This window comes from Zootermopsis nevadensis, unplaced genomic scaffold, assembly GCF_977971745.1.
Source record: "Zootermopsis nevadensis isolate Lab colony 2312 unplaced genomic scaffold, Znev_1.0 Znev_ptg000001l, whole genome shotgun sequence".
Taxonomy (NCBI): domain Eukaryota; kingdom Metazoa; phylum Arthropoda; class Insecta; order Blattodea; family Termopsidae; genus Zootermopsis; species Zootermopsis nevadensis.
This window is the reverse complement of record NW_028259133.1, coordinates 21,826,472-21,842,626: the sequence shown is the minus strand read 5'-3', so window position 1 is coordinate 21,842,626 and position 16,155 is coordinate 21,826,472. Positions and strand designations below refer to the sequence as shown.

Sequence of the window (16,155 nt, the reverse complement as noted above, 5' to 3'; positions counted from 1 at the left end):
CACAACGCTATAATTATTCCTGTGGTTAAATCTTCAAATGCGTAATTTAAGGCCTGATCTTACATTTATTATTATTATTAGGATTATGCTGACTAAGAATGGGTGTGGGTTTATTCAGTTTCTCGAGGCAAATGCATGCTACATTGAATTAGACCGCTCTCAAATTTATTGTTCGCCATTCACACAAACACCCGACTCCACGCAAGCTAAGAAGTTGAAAAACTGCGTTTAATAAACAAAAACTTCGTCAATCAGTGTCGCACGAAGTGAAAGATTACGGTCATTAAAGGGGCACTGGTTTCAGTCCGTAGAATACGACAACGCTGAAGACAAAGTGAAATGCAGGGCTAATGAATGTTAAAGTAGGTGGTACGTATAGTTACCATTCTGTTTTAAAGGGCCAAGGCGCAAGGGACAAGGGCCCATGTGTGTCTTCACACGCACGGAAACTTAAAAAAGAATCGGTGCTCCACATAAATACGACTGTTAACCGATCACAATAAAATTATAGACAAATGATGCGTGACCCGCGCGGGTAATCTTATTACCGATTGTACTTGAGCACAAAGGCAGTGCTTAGTCCGCGGAGAATGATCACATTTCTGTTGCTGCTGTGGTCCACAAAATCCTCTTAACAGTTCGGTCTGAACAGTTAATGAATCAGGAAATGACATGAATCAGTGACAGTTGAACGATCATGACTCATATATCAACCGCTTATTATTTTAACGAGGTTTTATCTTATGATATAGTTAACTGTTGTACGGGTTTCAAAAGGAATAAATTTACGACAAACAAATATATAAGTTTCTTTAAAGAATAAATAATATTCGTGAAACAGCTGTTTCTTTTTTAAATTGTTGGGAGCCAATATTTAACGTTTTCTGTAAACTTTAGATAATTGAAAGTTGTGAAAATTTACGTTGTAAGACGGTTAACTTGTTTGTTGCAACATTGTTCAAATGACTTGCTTAAGTTACGACAATTTAATACAGCGATTTTAAAAAGAGGCCACAAACTAATAATTCAACACAGGCCTATATTTCAAAATACATCGTATGTAGTGTATTACAATAATTCACTAATTAATAACGCAATATCAAGACCCTCTGAATTTATTCTGATCTCTCGAAAATGAGTTTCTGATAAGTGATTAAATTAGTACAGAAGAAACGTTTCTTCTTATATTCATTGAAACTTAAAGGAAAATATATTATACATTAGACTGAAATTCTCTCTTGCTTTCTTATTTAAACAAGATGGTTGATAATATAAGTAGTTAAATAAATGAATAGGCCTAAATATTGTGTTAAAAGAATAGGTCATTTCTAACATGCCTGCAATCTAACAGCGATTTTAAAACATGCTAACCAACATTTGTCTATTGTATAGATAGAAATTTCCAATTATCTTACCGTAGTGAAAGCTGAAGTCTGATGCGTGTCGAGGTCACTTAATTAGGCATTCAAGTACATGGACAAAATCTAGAAGTGAGTGCTAATAACAGTAGATCATCAACAAAATGAACAGACAGACAGGCCAAGTCTAGTGTCTGTAGCAGTCTGTGTTAAGATTCTGAATATGAGCATTCACATTTTATTCGTGGTAAAATAATATATTTTAATATCGTTTAATTATTATCCCATGAAAGGCGGAAGGCGACAGATGGAAATGTTACGAACCAGTCGCAGGATTTTCCAGGCTGGCCAACTTTCATATTTTATAACGTTAATAAAAGAAATACGATAATACTTTCCAGTTTTAATTCAATGCAATTACCGGAGCTAGATTCTAAATTTGTAAGCGCTAACCTTTGATGTTCTCTTAAAAAGAACGTAGAACAGCCATGACGGCCGAATAAAGACATCGAATACAAAAGTTACTTAAAATTGCTTCAAAGGCTCTCGAGTTAGAAGTCACACATAGAAATCACCTCTGCAACAATATCTCGAATACCGCGAGACTCGGGGAACAGCTGCATCTGACGTAAAATGTGTATTTCATTGTTCACTACGATTTTCATTTAGAAAATCTTTCGCTCCAACAAATATACAGCTCGAGATGAGCGCAGTTGCAAAATGTTGGTCTTCATGTGAAGTGTCCGTCGTTGTTACCCGATTTTGACAAAAATGTAAGTTTTTCCACGACCTTTAGCAAAACTGCTAAGTCCAAATTTCGTTGAAATCAATTAAGTGAGTCTCTAGTTGTTATATGTGGACAAACAGACATGGCGAATCTAATAGGCCTAAGTGTACTTTTGCAAAATGGCTGCGAACATGTACAGAAACGGCGTTGTTATCAGAGAAAAATTACGTAATAGCGAAAATAGTTTGAAATGGTTCTGTAACAAACACTACCTCAAAGTTCGATGTTTAGATTAGGTTCAGTGGTAGATATTATGAACAAATTAGTTGTAACACAGCGTGAAAAATAAGTTTTAAGCCAAATTAATATCGTTTTTAAATCAAAATATTCCTATATGTAAGTTACACTAATTTTTTACATTAAACATGATGTAATTGATGTTGGAGTACCCCCGGACTTAGAATTTACCGAACCAGCCATATAATATTTTTGAATAAAAACGCTTGCTATACAAACGAACCGAAGCGCGGGCTGGAACTATGAAGTCACTCGTGGAAACTGTTAATTTCTGGGGTTCAGATGCACTGCGTAGTTTGTGGCTGCATTAATTGCATTCGGTCCCAACATGGAGCGAAATAGTGCTCACTGTAACGTTTTACAAAGCCAGTCTTCGAAATCAACTTTCATTATATCTGATTTGTTTTGATTCCACGCGATTTTCAGAATTTTTTAAAATATTTCACGATTACGTGTAGGTTCATTACACTTTAATTAATGTAACCACACACCCGTGAGCCCTCAATTTGTAACTCTGCTAAGGGAAAGTCGGAAATACTAGCTTGTTGACTTTTCATTGTGCGTAATTATATTATAGGCTATAATGTAATTTCACGAGTCTGGCAGAATTTGAAATGTTGGAACAAATATACGTTCTTGCCGTAAAAACGCAGGTCAGAAGCTACAGAAATAATTCATTACAACATACAGGGTAATTAAGTATCATTTTATAGCCTAATGTTTTAACTTCATTACTGTATAAAAATTGAACAGAGTCTCGACTAGCCTGTAGAAAGAGAGCGGCTATAACCTGGCTTGAAATTTCTGAACTTCCTGATCCAAAATCTGGAACAGATTTTAATTCTTTATCCAAAACGCTGTGTGCTTCGGTTCATTAATTTATCAGTGATCTACTTTTGTACTTTTTATATAAAGTTTTTTTAACTGAATTACTATAAAATTAATAAATAATGTTTTCAATCAGGTAATCAAAAAGATCGTATTTTAAGTTCTTCTGTCTACGTCATCTAAAGGCTCTGTGCAAATCCAAAAGGCTGGTTGTTATTCAAACAGCATATTTGTGCATTAATAACTTCATTAAATTTATCGAGAATCCAAGAGAATCAGCAGATGAATAAAAGCAAGTAATGGCCTGTCAAATTACCAATTATTTTTGACGCGAAGGGTTATTTAATTAATTAGTAATAGACCTATCAGTATTTTGTCTTCCAGTCTGATTTGATAGAACCAAAATTAGAAAAAAAAAATCACACATACAGAAGAAATAGACAAAGATTACCTATTTTGCAGTAGATCACTCGTCACTGTCTTGTACAGCATCCGGTTTTAATAATTACAGTACCAAATGTGTGTATAGGACCCAAATGTTTACATTTACGTAAACATTTCGGTTTTCTTGAGATTACGGTAATCCTACACAATCTGCGTTGTACGCTCATACGAGAAAGTGAAAATTAACAAAAGGCCTTGTTATTAAAAGAGTATCATAAAAACTTCACGGGGTTGACAAAACTTTTTACGGGCAGTATTTGGCCCGCTGGCTGTAGTCTGCTTATCCCTGTCATAGAACTTTCTGTAGCACGAGGGACTGGCTTAAAATATTTCAAGTTGAAAGCCAAACACTTTATCAAGTAAAAGGATTGTTTTGACTGATACCGAAGTGGTTCGGTCTAAAATATAAAAAGTGTAAAAATAAATAAATATTTCATATTACTGTAAGCGTCTTATACACTCAAACCCAGGTACAGCGCCCCTCTACACACCACGACCACCACCACCGAATGTCTCGGAACAAAAATTCCCTACCTAATTGCAAAGGAAATCTCGCTGAAAAATGCCACCCCTCTAGGCGCCAATCACCAAAACCAGACGTGCCGTAAGCATTATAATAGAATCCGATATAGCGCCATGCTACCCTTTTCCCGCCGGTTATACAAACAATTACCTGGAAGAGTTGACTGTGAAAGTTCAGTGCAGTGACAACTTTGGTATTTAACCTCGTCAGGTAAGAACCCACCTACGGAAATCGGGAAAGGATTACGACTGTTACTTCGTGTCAGCTGAGTACGTGGCGACATTCCAGTAGAATTTACCTAGAATAAGCCCCGTACAATAACAGGTAAGACACAAAGGACGCCTTAGAACAATCACAGATCCAGCCTCTGAATCCTTTTATTGCTGTCTCCCTAATGGAAGCATTTTCCGTGCGTTTTGACTAACTGACATAAAGCAAGCAGACAAACCTTCGTTGAAATACGAGGGCAGTGTCAGGCTGGTCTCAGTAAGGAAGTGAAGTAATGTGGAGATACTGCATAGTTACAATCAGCTGAGTCTGTCTGACATGCGGGAAGAAGGAAGAGTGTCCCTGCAAAGAACTAGGAAAACACTGCCCTGTACTGCAGATATTCTGAGTGTAAGAAAATTAGAAGTTTCGATAAACTCAATTTAATGCCAATATTGGTGGTGATTGAAGTGAGGATGTCTGACGGGGATTTTAATTTTGTAAACTTTTGACGGAAGAACTGGAAAGTTCTGAAACAGAATTGTAAATGTAGCCACTTGGAACAATTCCATATTCCCTAAGAGATTTAAAACTGACATTGTAAAATTCTATATCAACTACAACCGCTGGGTGATGAAGTATTTCTTCAGAAGATCGCAGAAGTTGGACTGATCGAGAAATTCCCTGCCGTTCATTAAACCGAAAGTTTCATGGCGGCCCACTAATAGACCTTGCCTTATGAATATTACTGAAACAGCTTGTCTTAATCCATGCCATTCAAATGAAAATATAAACCATCGGTGCAGCCAATATAAAAATAAAATGACTGCAAACTAAACGTGTGTGATGGTTCTCAGAAATGCAGTGAATCTCTTAATAACTGCAGCTCAACCAGACGTAAAACTCAACAGAATTCCGACCATTTGTGGAATTTATCTTAAGCAGTTTAATAAATCAGTCACTTTCCTCATCATTCTTAATTAATTATACAGATTAGAGCATATAGGGTATTTATAACGATCAGTCTTAGACGTGTTATAAACCACTGTACAAGGCTGCGTCTTAAATGTAAATGTAAGTGTTAGATTTTGTGCCTCGGCGTCTGTTTCATTCAGAGATGGCGCACGAGGCTTTGCAAAGTCATCCGTTGCCATAACAACGGCATTTTAAAACATGACGTTAGAGTTTAACAAATGACGGTTTTTATCCTTGCCGATGACAGCTATTTCCTTTTCCGTAATTGCTTATGATTTTTATAAAAAAAACAACAACATGTTTTATCCGGGTTATAGCACCCTTCGACGATTTCCGGTTCCCCAACTTCTGCATTTCTCAACATTTGAACACGAAATAGTTCCGTTAGGGATAACAGCGTAAGCAGTGAGCATTCGATAACTTAGCTTAAATAACTTACAGAAAATAGTTAGTTGTATTTTTATAAAATGACGTTCTGATAGCACATAATGTGACAGGGCCTGTCTTAGGGGTAAATTTAATAACTTTTTGCCTTTTAATCTTAATGCACTCCTGTTGAAGGAACCATTCTTTTGGAGTTGTGCTTATGATGTGTCCAGAAATGTGTATCTATCTTCATGTAAACTGTAGGGTCTGGTAAGTTAGTTTAAATAATTAACGATGCATACAAAAAACTAATTAAATGTAGCGATATTAATATTGGCCTACAAGTAAGGCGAAAAGAAGAACCAGGTAAGCTAAAAGCAAATACTTCACTGATGCTACACATTTGGCCTGTAGTTATGAAATTTATAGACCGTGACTTTTTTTTCTAGCATTTCGGTGTACGCCACTGTTTAGACCGAAATAAAACATAAAATCAAAATGTAAGTTTTGAAATAAATAACATTATTAACATTGACACAGAGGGGACTTTTTTGATTAACTGAGTTAGTACAGGAACCTAAGTTAATGTTTTTTCGTTTTAACAAGGTTTTCTCTTTAGTTTCAGAACATTTTCTACAATTTTGACCTTAGAACGCAAATAAATGTAATAGCCTGACCTTGAAGGACCAGTTCTGTAACCTTGCTGATAAAAGAGTCGGAACACCGTCAATATTACCAACCGAATAAACATGTCCGATTCAGAAAGACGTGTTGTTTCAGTGGTGTCTTAATTTCACATCTCAGCTCCAATTGCAGAAGAAACAGAATTAATAAAATAAAATAATCAGTACACACGCGTTCTCTGATTTAAGCACACCTGAATATTGCAGTATAAAATATAGATCTAGTATTAAGATTAATCAGCGTAAAAATTACTGGGAAATTACACGGAATCTACAGAGACACTTAGACGAATGTAGAGCTGATTTATTTTTAATAAATAATTTGAAAATAAATATAGATTTTTATTAAATCACGTTACCATAGCAAGAAATGTTAAGCGATCCTCACGACCTATTCTGAACAGAATCTGTAAGTACATTTACGAGATGTCTGAGTGTAAAGTCAGTGGATGCAAGTGGTCGCGACTTTTCCATGTGATCTCAGATCACTCACCCCTTTATCCGCGACCCTCAGTAGACACTGACCCTGCCTGACATGTCCGCTTTACGCGATACCAAGAGACGTACTTGCCCTAAGGTCCCAGAACAAATGACGTCCGCTATGAAACACTTCCGACGTGTCCCTTTAAAGTGCAGGTGCACTCTGCGTCTTCTGACCGAGAGAGGCCACGCTTGGCTACTCTGTCCGGTGAGCACAGGCGATAGAGCCGAATTAGGCAGCGAGCTCAATAGAAGTCAGCCCGGATGTTCCTCAGAGCTGACTTAAAAAAGATGTGATAGTGGCGAAAAGTAAAATATTTAAGCAAATCATTTGAGCCAAGTGAGATTTCAGGTTCTCACGGCTGTCTTCTGAGTTGCTGCTCCGTGTAGTTTGGCTAAAGTTTACTGACGTTTCAGAGGTGCTTGCATGGACTGATAATGGTGACAGCAAACGCCCCGGAAACGTCGGCAAACCTCTAACAAACTACACGACGCAACTATATGAAGACAACCATCTTTACTTCAGCCAGCTTAAGAAATATGTCCAAAAAACAAGTTTAATAAAGCGAGATAATAGATTTAGCAGTACAAGTCAATTTTAATTGTCGTGCTACAAGATATGCAGAAAGCTATTGATTTAAATAGAATAACAAAAGTGTAGTAGTCTACAACTAGTCTACTTAATTAAAGGCGGAGTCGTGCAGAGTAGTGTTTAGCTGCCGAAATGTTCCCTCTTTGAATACTCGTTCGTGATTGAATTTTGTTTAAATTAACTGTCAAGATTTCCCTCGTGAAAACGCAACATAAAAACACTTGTTCCTCCGCGCCCCACCACCAACTCAAACACAAAACACTAGCAGAGACGACACAGCTCAAGTACCACGAGACCTTGCGCTAGAAATAAAGCCTTGTTTTTTTCCTTTGATCATGGATGTCGTTTACTGCGTGTGAAGAGTCTCCATGCGATGCTTGTGGGTAGAAGAATATGGAAGGATCATTAGTTGTACCGTCAAAGAAAAGCGATATTCCGCCGCTGTCACTGTAACCCTGTGCTAAAACGGCTCATGTTACAGACTTGCATTGTCAGACACAAAACACAGACCGACCCATCAGCATCTCTGCGCATTCACTAAACTTTTTATTATTTATTTAGTGTTCTGTGTGACGACAGGTCCATATGAACAGGATCCTTCCATCCTTTTCTCGGACTGGGACCTGTTCATATACGTTCTTGGCAGATGATCCAGAAGTGGTTTGCCATTGCCTTCTTCTGTGTGTGAATGGAGTAATTGTTGGGATGCCACGGAGGAAAACTCCGTGTTGCCTAGACCACGGCCTTGCCCAACACAAGTTATAAATTCGGGCACCGCCGGGAATCGAACCCGAGACCCCAGGATTACAAGGCCAGCGTTCTAACCGCTAGACCACCTCATCTTATTATTATTTAGTGTTCTGTCTGACGACAGGTCCATATGAACAGGATCCTTCCATCCTTTTCTCGGACTGGGACCTGTTCATATACGTTCTTGGCAGATGATCCAGAAGTGGTTTGCCATTGCCTTCTTCTGTGTGTGAATGGAGTAATCGGGGAAGCCCCCGGAGGAAAACTCCGTGTTGCCTAGACCACGGCCTTGCCCAACACAAGTTATGAATTCGGGCACCGCCGGGAAATTCACTGAACACACACACATAATTCTTCTACGGATATTCATTACCGACGCATTCACGGACCCACGCGAAAAAAAGGTTGAACCTAAGGTGCCCTTATTTTTAATCCATATTTGAATCTATTTGTCAAACGCTGATTAAGACAGCGGTTGCGTACGATAAATTCTTTCTTTCGTTCAGAAGCTTAAAAAATATTCAACAGTGTGATTCGTGGGTCGCTTTTGCACGAAGTAAATTAGTACAGACGCAAAACAGTCTTATACGGAACTTAAAAAAGAAATGCATCACGCAGAAAAAGATACAGCAGACTCAACATTCTCTGCTTTCAGCCTCTGCACACAGACAGAATCCTTACTCGTACTAATTATTTTAACCTCTCTCTCCTCTCTTTTCCTATTTCAAAATTATTCGAGTAACGAGAAAAAACAGAATATAGTACGACTTTCATTAAAATATCTTTGTATTGCACAATATAATTACATGGGTATGACGAAAACAGTTTTGTGTTTTTTATCCAAAGTTTAGTCTACGTTCGTTCGGCTTCTTTGTAGGGCGCAAACTCATTACTTCGCGCTACTGAGTCGTAGGGACTTGCTACTTTATGGTGGTCTCTGGGTTTTAAGCTCGGCACAGTCTACTGGTTCCTGTCCACTTCCCTGTCGCGGAACACTGGTCTAGTCCACGCAGGTCGAGTTTCGAGATTTTATCGAGGTGATACCAGCCGGCATGAATACATCAGGCGTGATAAATACATTTAAACAGAAATAATTGTGTTGTATTCAAGTCTAATGGAACATCTGCGTAGCAAGTAATCAAAGATTGATTTTAAATTTGAATCCGAAGATGGTTTTCTCCTGGATTGTAGCGCCATGTAGTCTGATAGAAGTTTGCAAGACGCTACAACCCAGAAGACAGCCATCTTGTAGTGAAAAATTGATATTTTTTATCATATTTGTATCTGTCTCTCTCTCTTTCGCTCTGCTAAAGGCTTGGAGGATTTTTTTTCCGTTCATCCGCTACTCGCTTCGCCTTCTTTACTCTTTAGCTGATCAAGGACCATCATAAAGTAACATTTGTACGTTATAAGAACGCGCAGTGGCACGGGTAGATGTTTGAATCGGAGTGCGGGCCTCTGTGAATGAACACGATGTGACCCTTTTGTACGAAGACCACGGAAATAATATTTTCCGCAAATAATATCGCGATGCAGTGATTAGAATTTGTACCAGATTCGACTCTCAGAACGCAAAATTTTCTTTTGCAATTGAGGTTAATGGGTGTAAAAATATCGCTCTGAACTTTGCTTATTACGTTGTTAATATTATTATTTCGATAAGGACATGGGCCTGTGTTGCAGGTATTCGTAATGGACTTGTACATACAAATACTGACATATATCTAGCAGATTTAATAAAATCGACTCGTCATAAGTCTCGCTGTAGTTCTGGATAATAATGCTACTTCTGCAAATTAAGGAGACTAAAATCTAACCCGGGGCACTGGCTACAATGAGTTAAATCTTCCACGGTATTCTTAAGTTCACGTAGGAAGATATCGGGACAGTGGGTTAAACATGCTTTGCACATTTAATGATTCCGGAAATCAAACAGCCGACTGTGACTGTGGTGCGAGTCATCAGACCATCAAACATATTGTGCAGGAATGCCACCTGAGGGCATATCCTGTGGAACAACCGAATTTTCTCCTAGCCTCTCCACCAACACTTAAACGGATTGCCAATCTTGACCTAAAATTATAGTACTGTATTCTAGTATATTATATTTGTAAAGTCTATCGTTATTCTTGTATTTCATGTGTTGTAATATAGCCATAAGATAAATAAAATAAATAATTCCGGAAATAGAATTATCCTGATATAAGTCGACAATAAAGTCGACTGAATTTGTTCCCAGAATGACGAAGGGAAGTTTCTAGTTCTCCGGTCAGTTTTGACGTAAGCCGTCACGTGTTTCAGCGACATCTTTAAACAATGCAAACAGCTGAAATAAATTAAAAAGTCATCTGTTACAACACGCATTCAGGCTGACAAAACTAACGTGATAAATTTTAAATTAATCGAAGTGTTCAGTAACTCACTCCCAATGTTTAATACATACGGGGGTAAGTACCCTGTCTGTTCATACCCCACTCTCACTTACTCCATATTTAAAACTGTAATTGTGATCCGTCCAGAAGCGCGCATTAATACATTACGTTGTTATCCGTTAAAAGCCATCACAGATAGTTCGCACGTGCATTAGCAAATGGCGATGGTCCGTCGTCACCAAATTCAATTTAAATATTATACAGCGCGTGGGCTGATCTAATGGCTGCGTGTTGCGTTGGTAACCCTTGACGTGTGAAATGTAATAAGAGGTAAAGCCATTAGGCCAGCGGGCCTATCGATGATTTACGCCCATTCAAGAGGATCTACGGACACACGTCCGTAAGTTCTGTCAATTAATAACAGTCCCTGATACTAGAAATGTATACGAAATTTTAGTCGGATAACTTTAAGACAACGCCACGGTGGTCTAGCGGTTAAAACGCTGGTCTTGTAATCCTGGGGTCTCGGGTTCGATTCCCGGCGGTGCCCGAATTTATAACTTGTGTTGGGCAAGGCCGTGGTCTAGGCAACACGGAGTTTTCCTCCGTGGCATCCCAACAATTACTCCATTCACACACAGAAGAAGGCAATGGCAAACCACTTCTGGATCATCTGCCAAGAACGTATATGAACAGGTCCCAGTCCGAGAAAAGGATGGAAGGATCCTGTTCATATGGACCTGTCGTCAGACAGAACACTAAATAAATAAATAACTTTAAGACACATCAAAAATAACACCTAGGAGTAGATGAGATATTATAATATTAAAATGGATTTTTTATAAAACAGGATCATGGCGTGGTGTTGTCAACTCACGTTCTATTCCTGACGGCGGATTTCTTGGCTATATGAGCGAATATCAGCTTCGTTAGGATATACACACATTAGTAAAAACTGTTTTCATTGTACCTTATTTACTAACATTCACTACGGCCAGTGTTCTTAAAACAAATGTCTCAGCTCCAAAGAGAAACACGGGGACCCATAATTTTTTTTTTTTAAAGCGAGGCGGTTGCCGGACGATCCATGAATATTTGTCATCATTTAGCGCGCGTATGTTAAACATGCCACAATCTGCTTCCATGCGTCCTTTGAACTCCTATGACAATAGGAAAAGGCCACAGGGTTCCTTTTCCTTGCAGTGAGTCAGCGGATCAGAGAGGATACTCAGCATACATCACTGTCGGGCTAGCTGGACCCTACATTAAAATCGCCTTGCTTCGTGCTCCGGTCGGCATTCGTGTGAATAAACAGCGACGGACAGACTGACTTGTCAGCTCGACTTTCGTGGTAGAGAACGGGTGGTCTTGGCGTCATCGAGAAAAGAGCAACGGAACCGGGTGTTCCTAAATAAAAATCATCTTTTTTCATCTGTCGAACTATTAATTCGACGTATCAACATTTACAGAAGACGAGGGACGTTGTATCAAAAGCGTGGATTTGTTTTGTGTCAGACGTAACGTAACCTTAAGATGTTTTATCGAATTTTCCTTGCAGTGTACAAGGAAAATCACGACGCGCATTTGGAATGTGAACGCCGGCAAGAAGATGCACTCCTTCCTCCGATTGATCAAAACTTGGGCAGGTCGTGTCCGTGTTACCACAAACCGGAGACTCAGAATCGCTGAGGAAGAATAAATTATTCAACCAACTAACTACATATAACAGAATCTTTTTTCAAAAGCTGATAGTACCCCATCTAGTAAAGACATTTACCGCCTGCTATAGAACTCCAAGGTTAATTACAGCGAAAAAGTTTTTATTAAAAGCTTAATTAACACGGTCTTAAGTGCTTAGGTCTGGCCTTTAAATCATGAAATGATAGAAAGGATAATGAATAATGAATTGAAATGGATTTGGAAGGAAATAGTCGTTTAATTTGAGGCACTGCCCCGATGTTGCCCTGTAGGTACTATGGGAAACAAAAACCAGTCAGGGTACCCGGTCTTCGGGCCGAGTTTTGAACCGCGAACTCTCAAATACGAAGTAGGAGCCCTCAACTGCGTGTTGTTTTTTTTTGGAAATAATAAATTTTAAAAATTTTGATTCTGTGCTGAGACACTGATCGCGGAGCTACGTCATTCATTCATTCAATGGCCGTGAGGCGGCGGTGTTCTGAAGTCGGCTGTCTGTGTGCAGAGTGGCGACTGGCAGCGGATCGACTGGGGGCAGTGTGCCTCCGCAGCGGGACGAAGAGGTTGCCGGCCGCACCTGTTTCCCTCGAGACTTGAATCCAAATCCGGGCAAGACGCTAAGCCTCGGAGCCAGCCTCGTGGCGGGGTCCGGGAGGGATCCCACCTGTGCCGAAGCCTTCTGGAAAATGCCCCACAAAGGTGAGTCACGGAGCCTGACCTCCACTCTCTCTTAACTGCAGCACAAGAGACACTAAACGTCGTTTCCTCAAGATGTCTCTGTTCGGATGCGTCTCAGGTCATTTAGCCTATTTAAATAACTATCTCAACATGATAAGAAAAACCACGGAACACACCAGTAATCATACCTCCTCTCGAACCTGATTCGTCCCGAATACGGGGTCAGACGCCTTACCACTCTTGGTAATTTCACGAAATGTGATATAATTTTAACGTTTTTGTTCAACGGCGATTAATATTCAACCTCAATTATGACAGGCATTGATCAGGTCTGCGGCCTTGTACCCTGAAGATGGAGAAAATATGTCCATTCTGAAAGCTAGTAGCCATCTACAAGTCTTCGTGGCGTCGCAATACATAAGACCACACTCAAAATTCATTGTAAATGACGTAAGAGATTTTATCATAGGTCTATGGGGCACACAGAAAGGAGAAATAAGGTCACCTACCTCGGGGTTGGACATATTTGGGTATGACGGAGGGGGTGAGGGGATGGAAATGTGTGTACAATTTTTGGTGGTTCTATTACCATAGTGTCATTTCCAGAACTAAACGCTTTTAAATTCATTCAGTATCACAGAATAATGAAACAAAAGACGAAAGATTGAAATGGTAACTGTTTTAATGCTCTACAAAGGGACTGATTACTCCCGCGTTAATAAAAGAAATCAGCATGGAAACAATCAGATGGCATTGTTTAAATATGATTTCTCTTTCCACAATTGAACTTCGAATTAACGAACTCTGCGATTGTTACAAACTACATTCGTTGCAATTTATAACCATGTTTTGAGGGAGTAACATAAAAACATGCATCGCTGGGTTAAACTGCTCATTTCATCTGCAGTAACAATGTTTCGAGTTCACATCCGCTCACACAACTGACGCGGTGAAAATCTAATTACTTCTAAATTAGCTGTTACATAAACTGGCAGACTAGAATCGTATTGGGTGCATTCTAACGTTGACAAGTTCTGAAAACAATACATTCGTGTGTTCTGATTCAAATGCATTGCAGCTAATAGAAAGGTTTAACGCACAGAAGCGTTAGCAATGGCTGTAATGAATTCCTCTGTTAACAAAATTAGATTCTCTGTCATGCCAATTTTATTGTGACTATGGGTCTGTTTTATTCCACACAAAATATATAAAAAAATTCCCATTTATGATGTCAAAATTCGTGTTCTTCTGCGAAATTCACTTTAACGACACAAGCCACAAACTTCATCCATGGAGCACAATCCTTCTTTAGAAGCTGATAGTATCTCAGCTAGTCAAAACTTCTTTAAGCAGTGACCATCAGAAGAGTTGTCACTCCCATTGAAATTTACAAACAATTTCTATAGCTGAAGCACCGATAATTGGCAGATACTTCATATAACTTGTGCCGTGGAACAAGAGACTGATCATATGATACGTGCTGCTGGAGCACGTACCGCAGAGCCCGGCTACGCGCCCATGTTGCGGTTACCTTGTGGTGCAGGAGTAGAGGAATTCAATCCCTTACGGGGCGGTCGGCAACCCCCGACGGTTTTGAAATATGATACATTTTACAATCCACGTCTGTCATCTTCTCTCCCTTTTATTCAACATCTTCCACAGAATATAACAAAGGGACAATGAAAAGGGAGACATTCTCGCAGCCTGACATCTCTTGTCTCCTCCCGTTCGAACAAAACACGTTCGTTCATCCCGAATGACACAAGTCAGGTGGGCGGGTTCTAACCAGAAGTCGAGACTGGTACAGAAAATTGTACGTTGACTGCAGCGGGGAGTTAAATCGTGTGCATATTTTGGCCCGGGGGGGGGGAGGGGGAGGGGGGCGCACCGCGAAGTGACTCAGAAACCAAGCGAACTGAAAAATCAGGTTACGATGGCAGAGATCGAATGGAATCGTTCTGCTGACATGCAAGATGTCTGTCACCTCCAGGGGGCACTCTGTCGAAAAAGGGGCAGAGACATTGTCAAGGTAGAGGGGCGGAGGGAGCGCTGTCAGACAACCGTGCGGTGCTTTTATATTTAAAATTTCCTTTTCACGAGGAAATTCGTGTGAGTAGACAGACAGACAGACGGATCGTAAATATTTATTCTTGGATGATAAAACAGCATGCAGCGCTTTGCTGTGGGCTGCACAGCTACTAAGACTATGACGTCACGCAATTATGTATTTTTATCCGAAAGCAGAAGGAATACATTTCATGTTCTGACAGGTATTTTGCGCAAATATAATTAAAGGACTCCTTTCAGATAAGCTGCTAGTCGCTCCAATCTTCACGACACGTTCCGACTTTTTTAATATTATCTTCCCAATTACGAATTGGTATCACGTGTTTTCTTCTCTCTTCGGATTTCCAACTGACATTTTCTCACCTTCGCATCTCAACTTCTGGAACTGGAGCGTCTCTACACTTTCGGGATTCTTAATTTATTCTGATCAGTTGCAGGTTAGCACAGCACATCGAAGCGACGAATCAGTTTACGAAAATCTAATTGACGGTCAACAAAATCATATTTACAAACGAATGCTCGTGTTATGCTACAATTTTGCCTTTGGGCAAATCACGCACTGCTCACAGCGACGCAGTATTTTAAAATGTTCACAGTTCTACTCCTCCAAGAGCGCGTATGTATCATTACTCTGTAAATTTTCAGACAAAAGAGCAGAAATTTCAGCTTGAGTAATGGAAGGGGAGGGGATTGAGGGGGTAGTTGAGACAGAAAAGAACAGCGAAGGGTCTGGAACACACTGATTCCCTCTTGTGGTTGGGACACGCGTAAGGTATGCAATTTCTCTGGGGTTGTGGGTGTGGGTGTGGATCTCCAGGGGGCGGACACCCTGCTCTGCGTGTCAGACGGCGGTGGCGGCAAGACATCTAAAAAAACTCTGCTTTTGGCTGATTCAAACTGAAATTAAGCACACACGTGCAGTTCAATATATTAACACAGTTGTAGAATCAGCTCCTTGATATTCTGTTTAAATACACATGAGCTTCAAAGGGGTCTATAAGGGTTTAATGACATGAAATGAAAGGGCGCGGTACAAGGCTAGACCCCAAAAGGTGGCACGCGATGAATTATGGGGCGCTGTCTTTTGGATACGTCAGAATCTGTGTGTATGAA

The 16,155-nt window shown here is 39.8% G+C and overlaps 1 protein-coding gene and 1 long non-coding RNA gene across 3 annotated transcripts in view; one reads left to right on the top strand and one right to left on the bottom strand.

The window, feature by feature from the left end:
- The window catches only part of toy (paired box 6 protein twin of eyeless), an 85,810-nt gene that overhangs the window by 3,455 nt on the left and 66,200 nt on the right, over nucleotides 1-16,155 (top strand). For both annotated transcript variants that reach the window (XM_087346357.1, XM_022057132.2), the window contains exon 2: nucleotides 12,803-12,996. In XM_087346357.1, coding sequence (XP_087202483.1) covers nucleotides 12,984-12,996 — 13 coding nt within the window. In that variant the 5' untranslated portion in view covers nucleotides 12,803-12,983. The remainder of the gene's footprint in view (nucleotides 1-12,802; nucleotides 12,997-16,155) is intronic.
- The window catches only part of LOC147875251 (uncharacterized), a 28,933-nt gene that overhangs the window by 1,920 nt on the left and 10,858 nt on the right, over nucleotides 1-16,155 (bottom strand). The window lies entirely within an intron of this gene.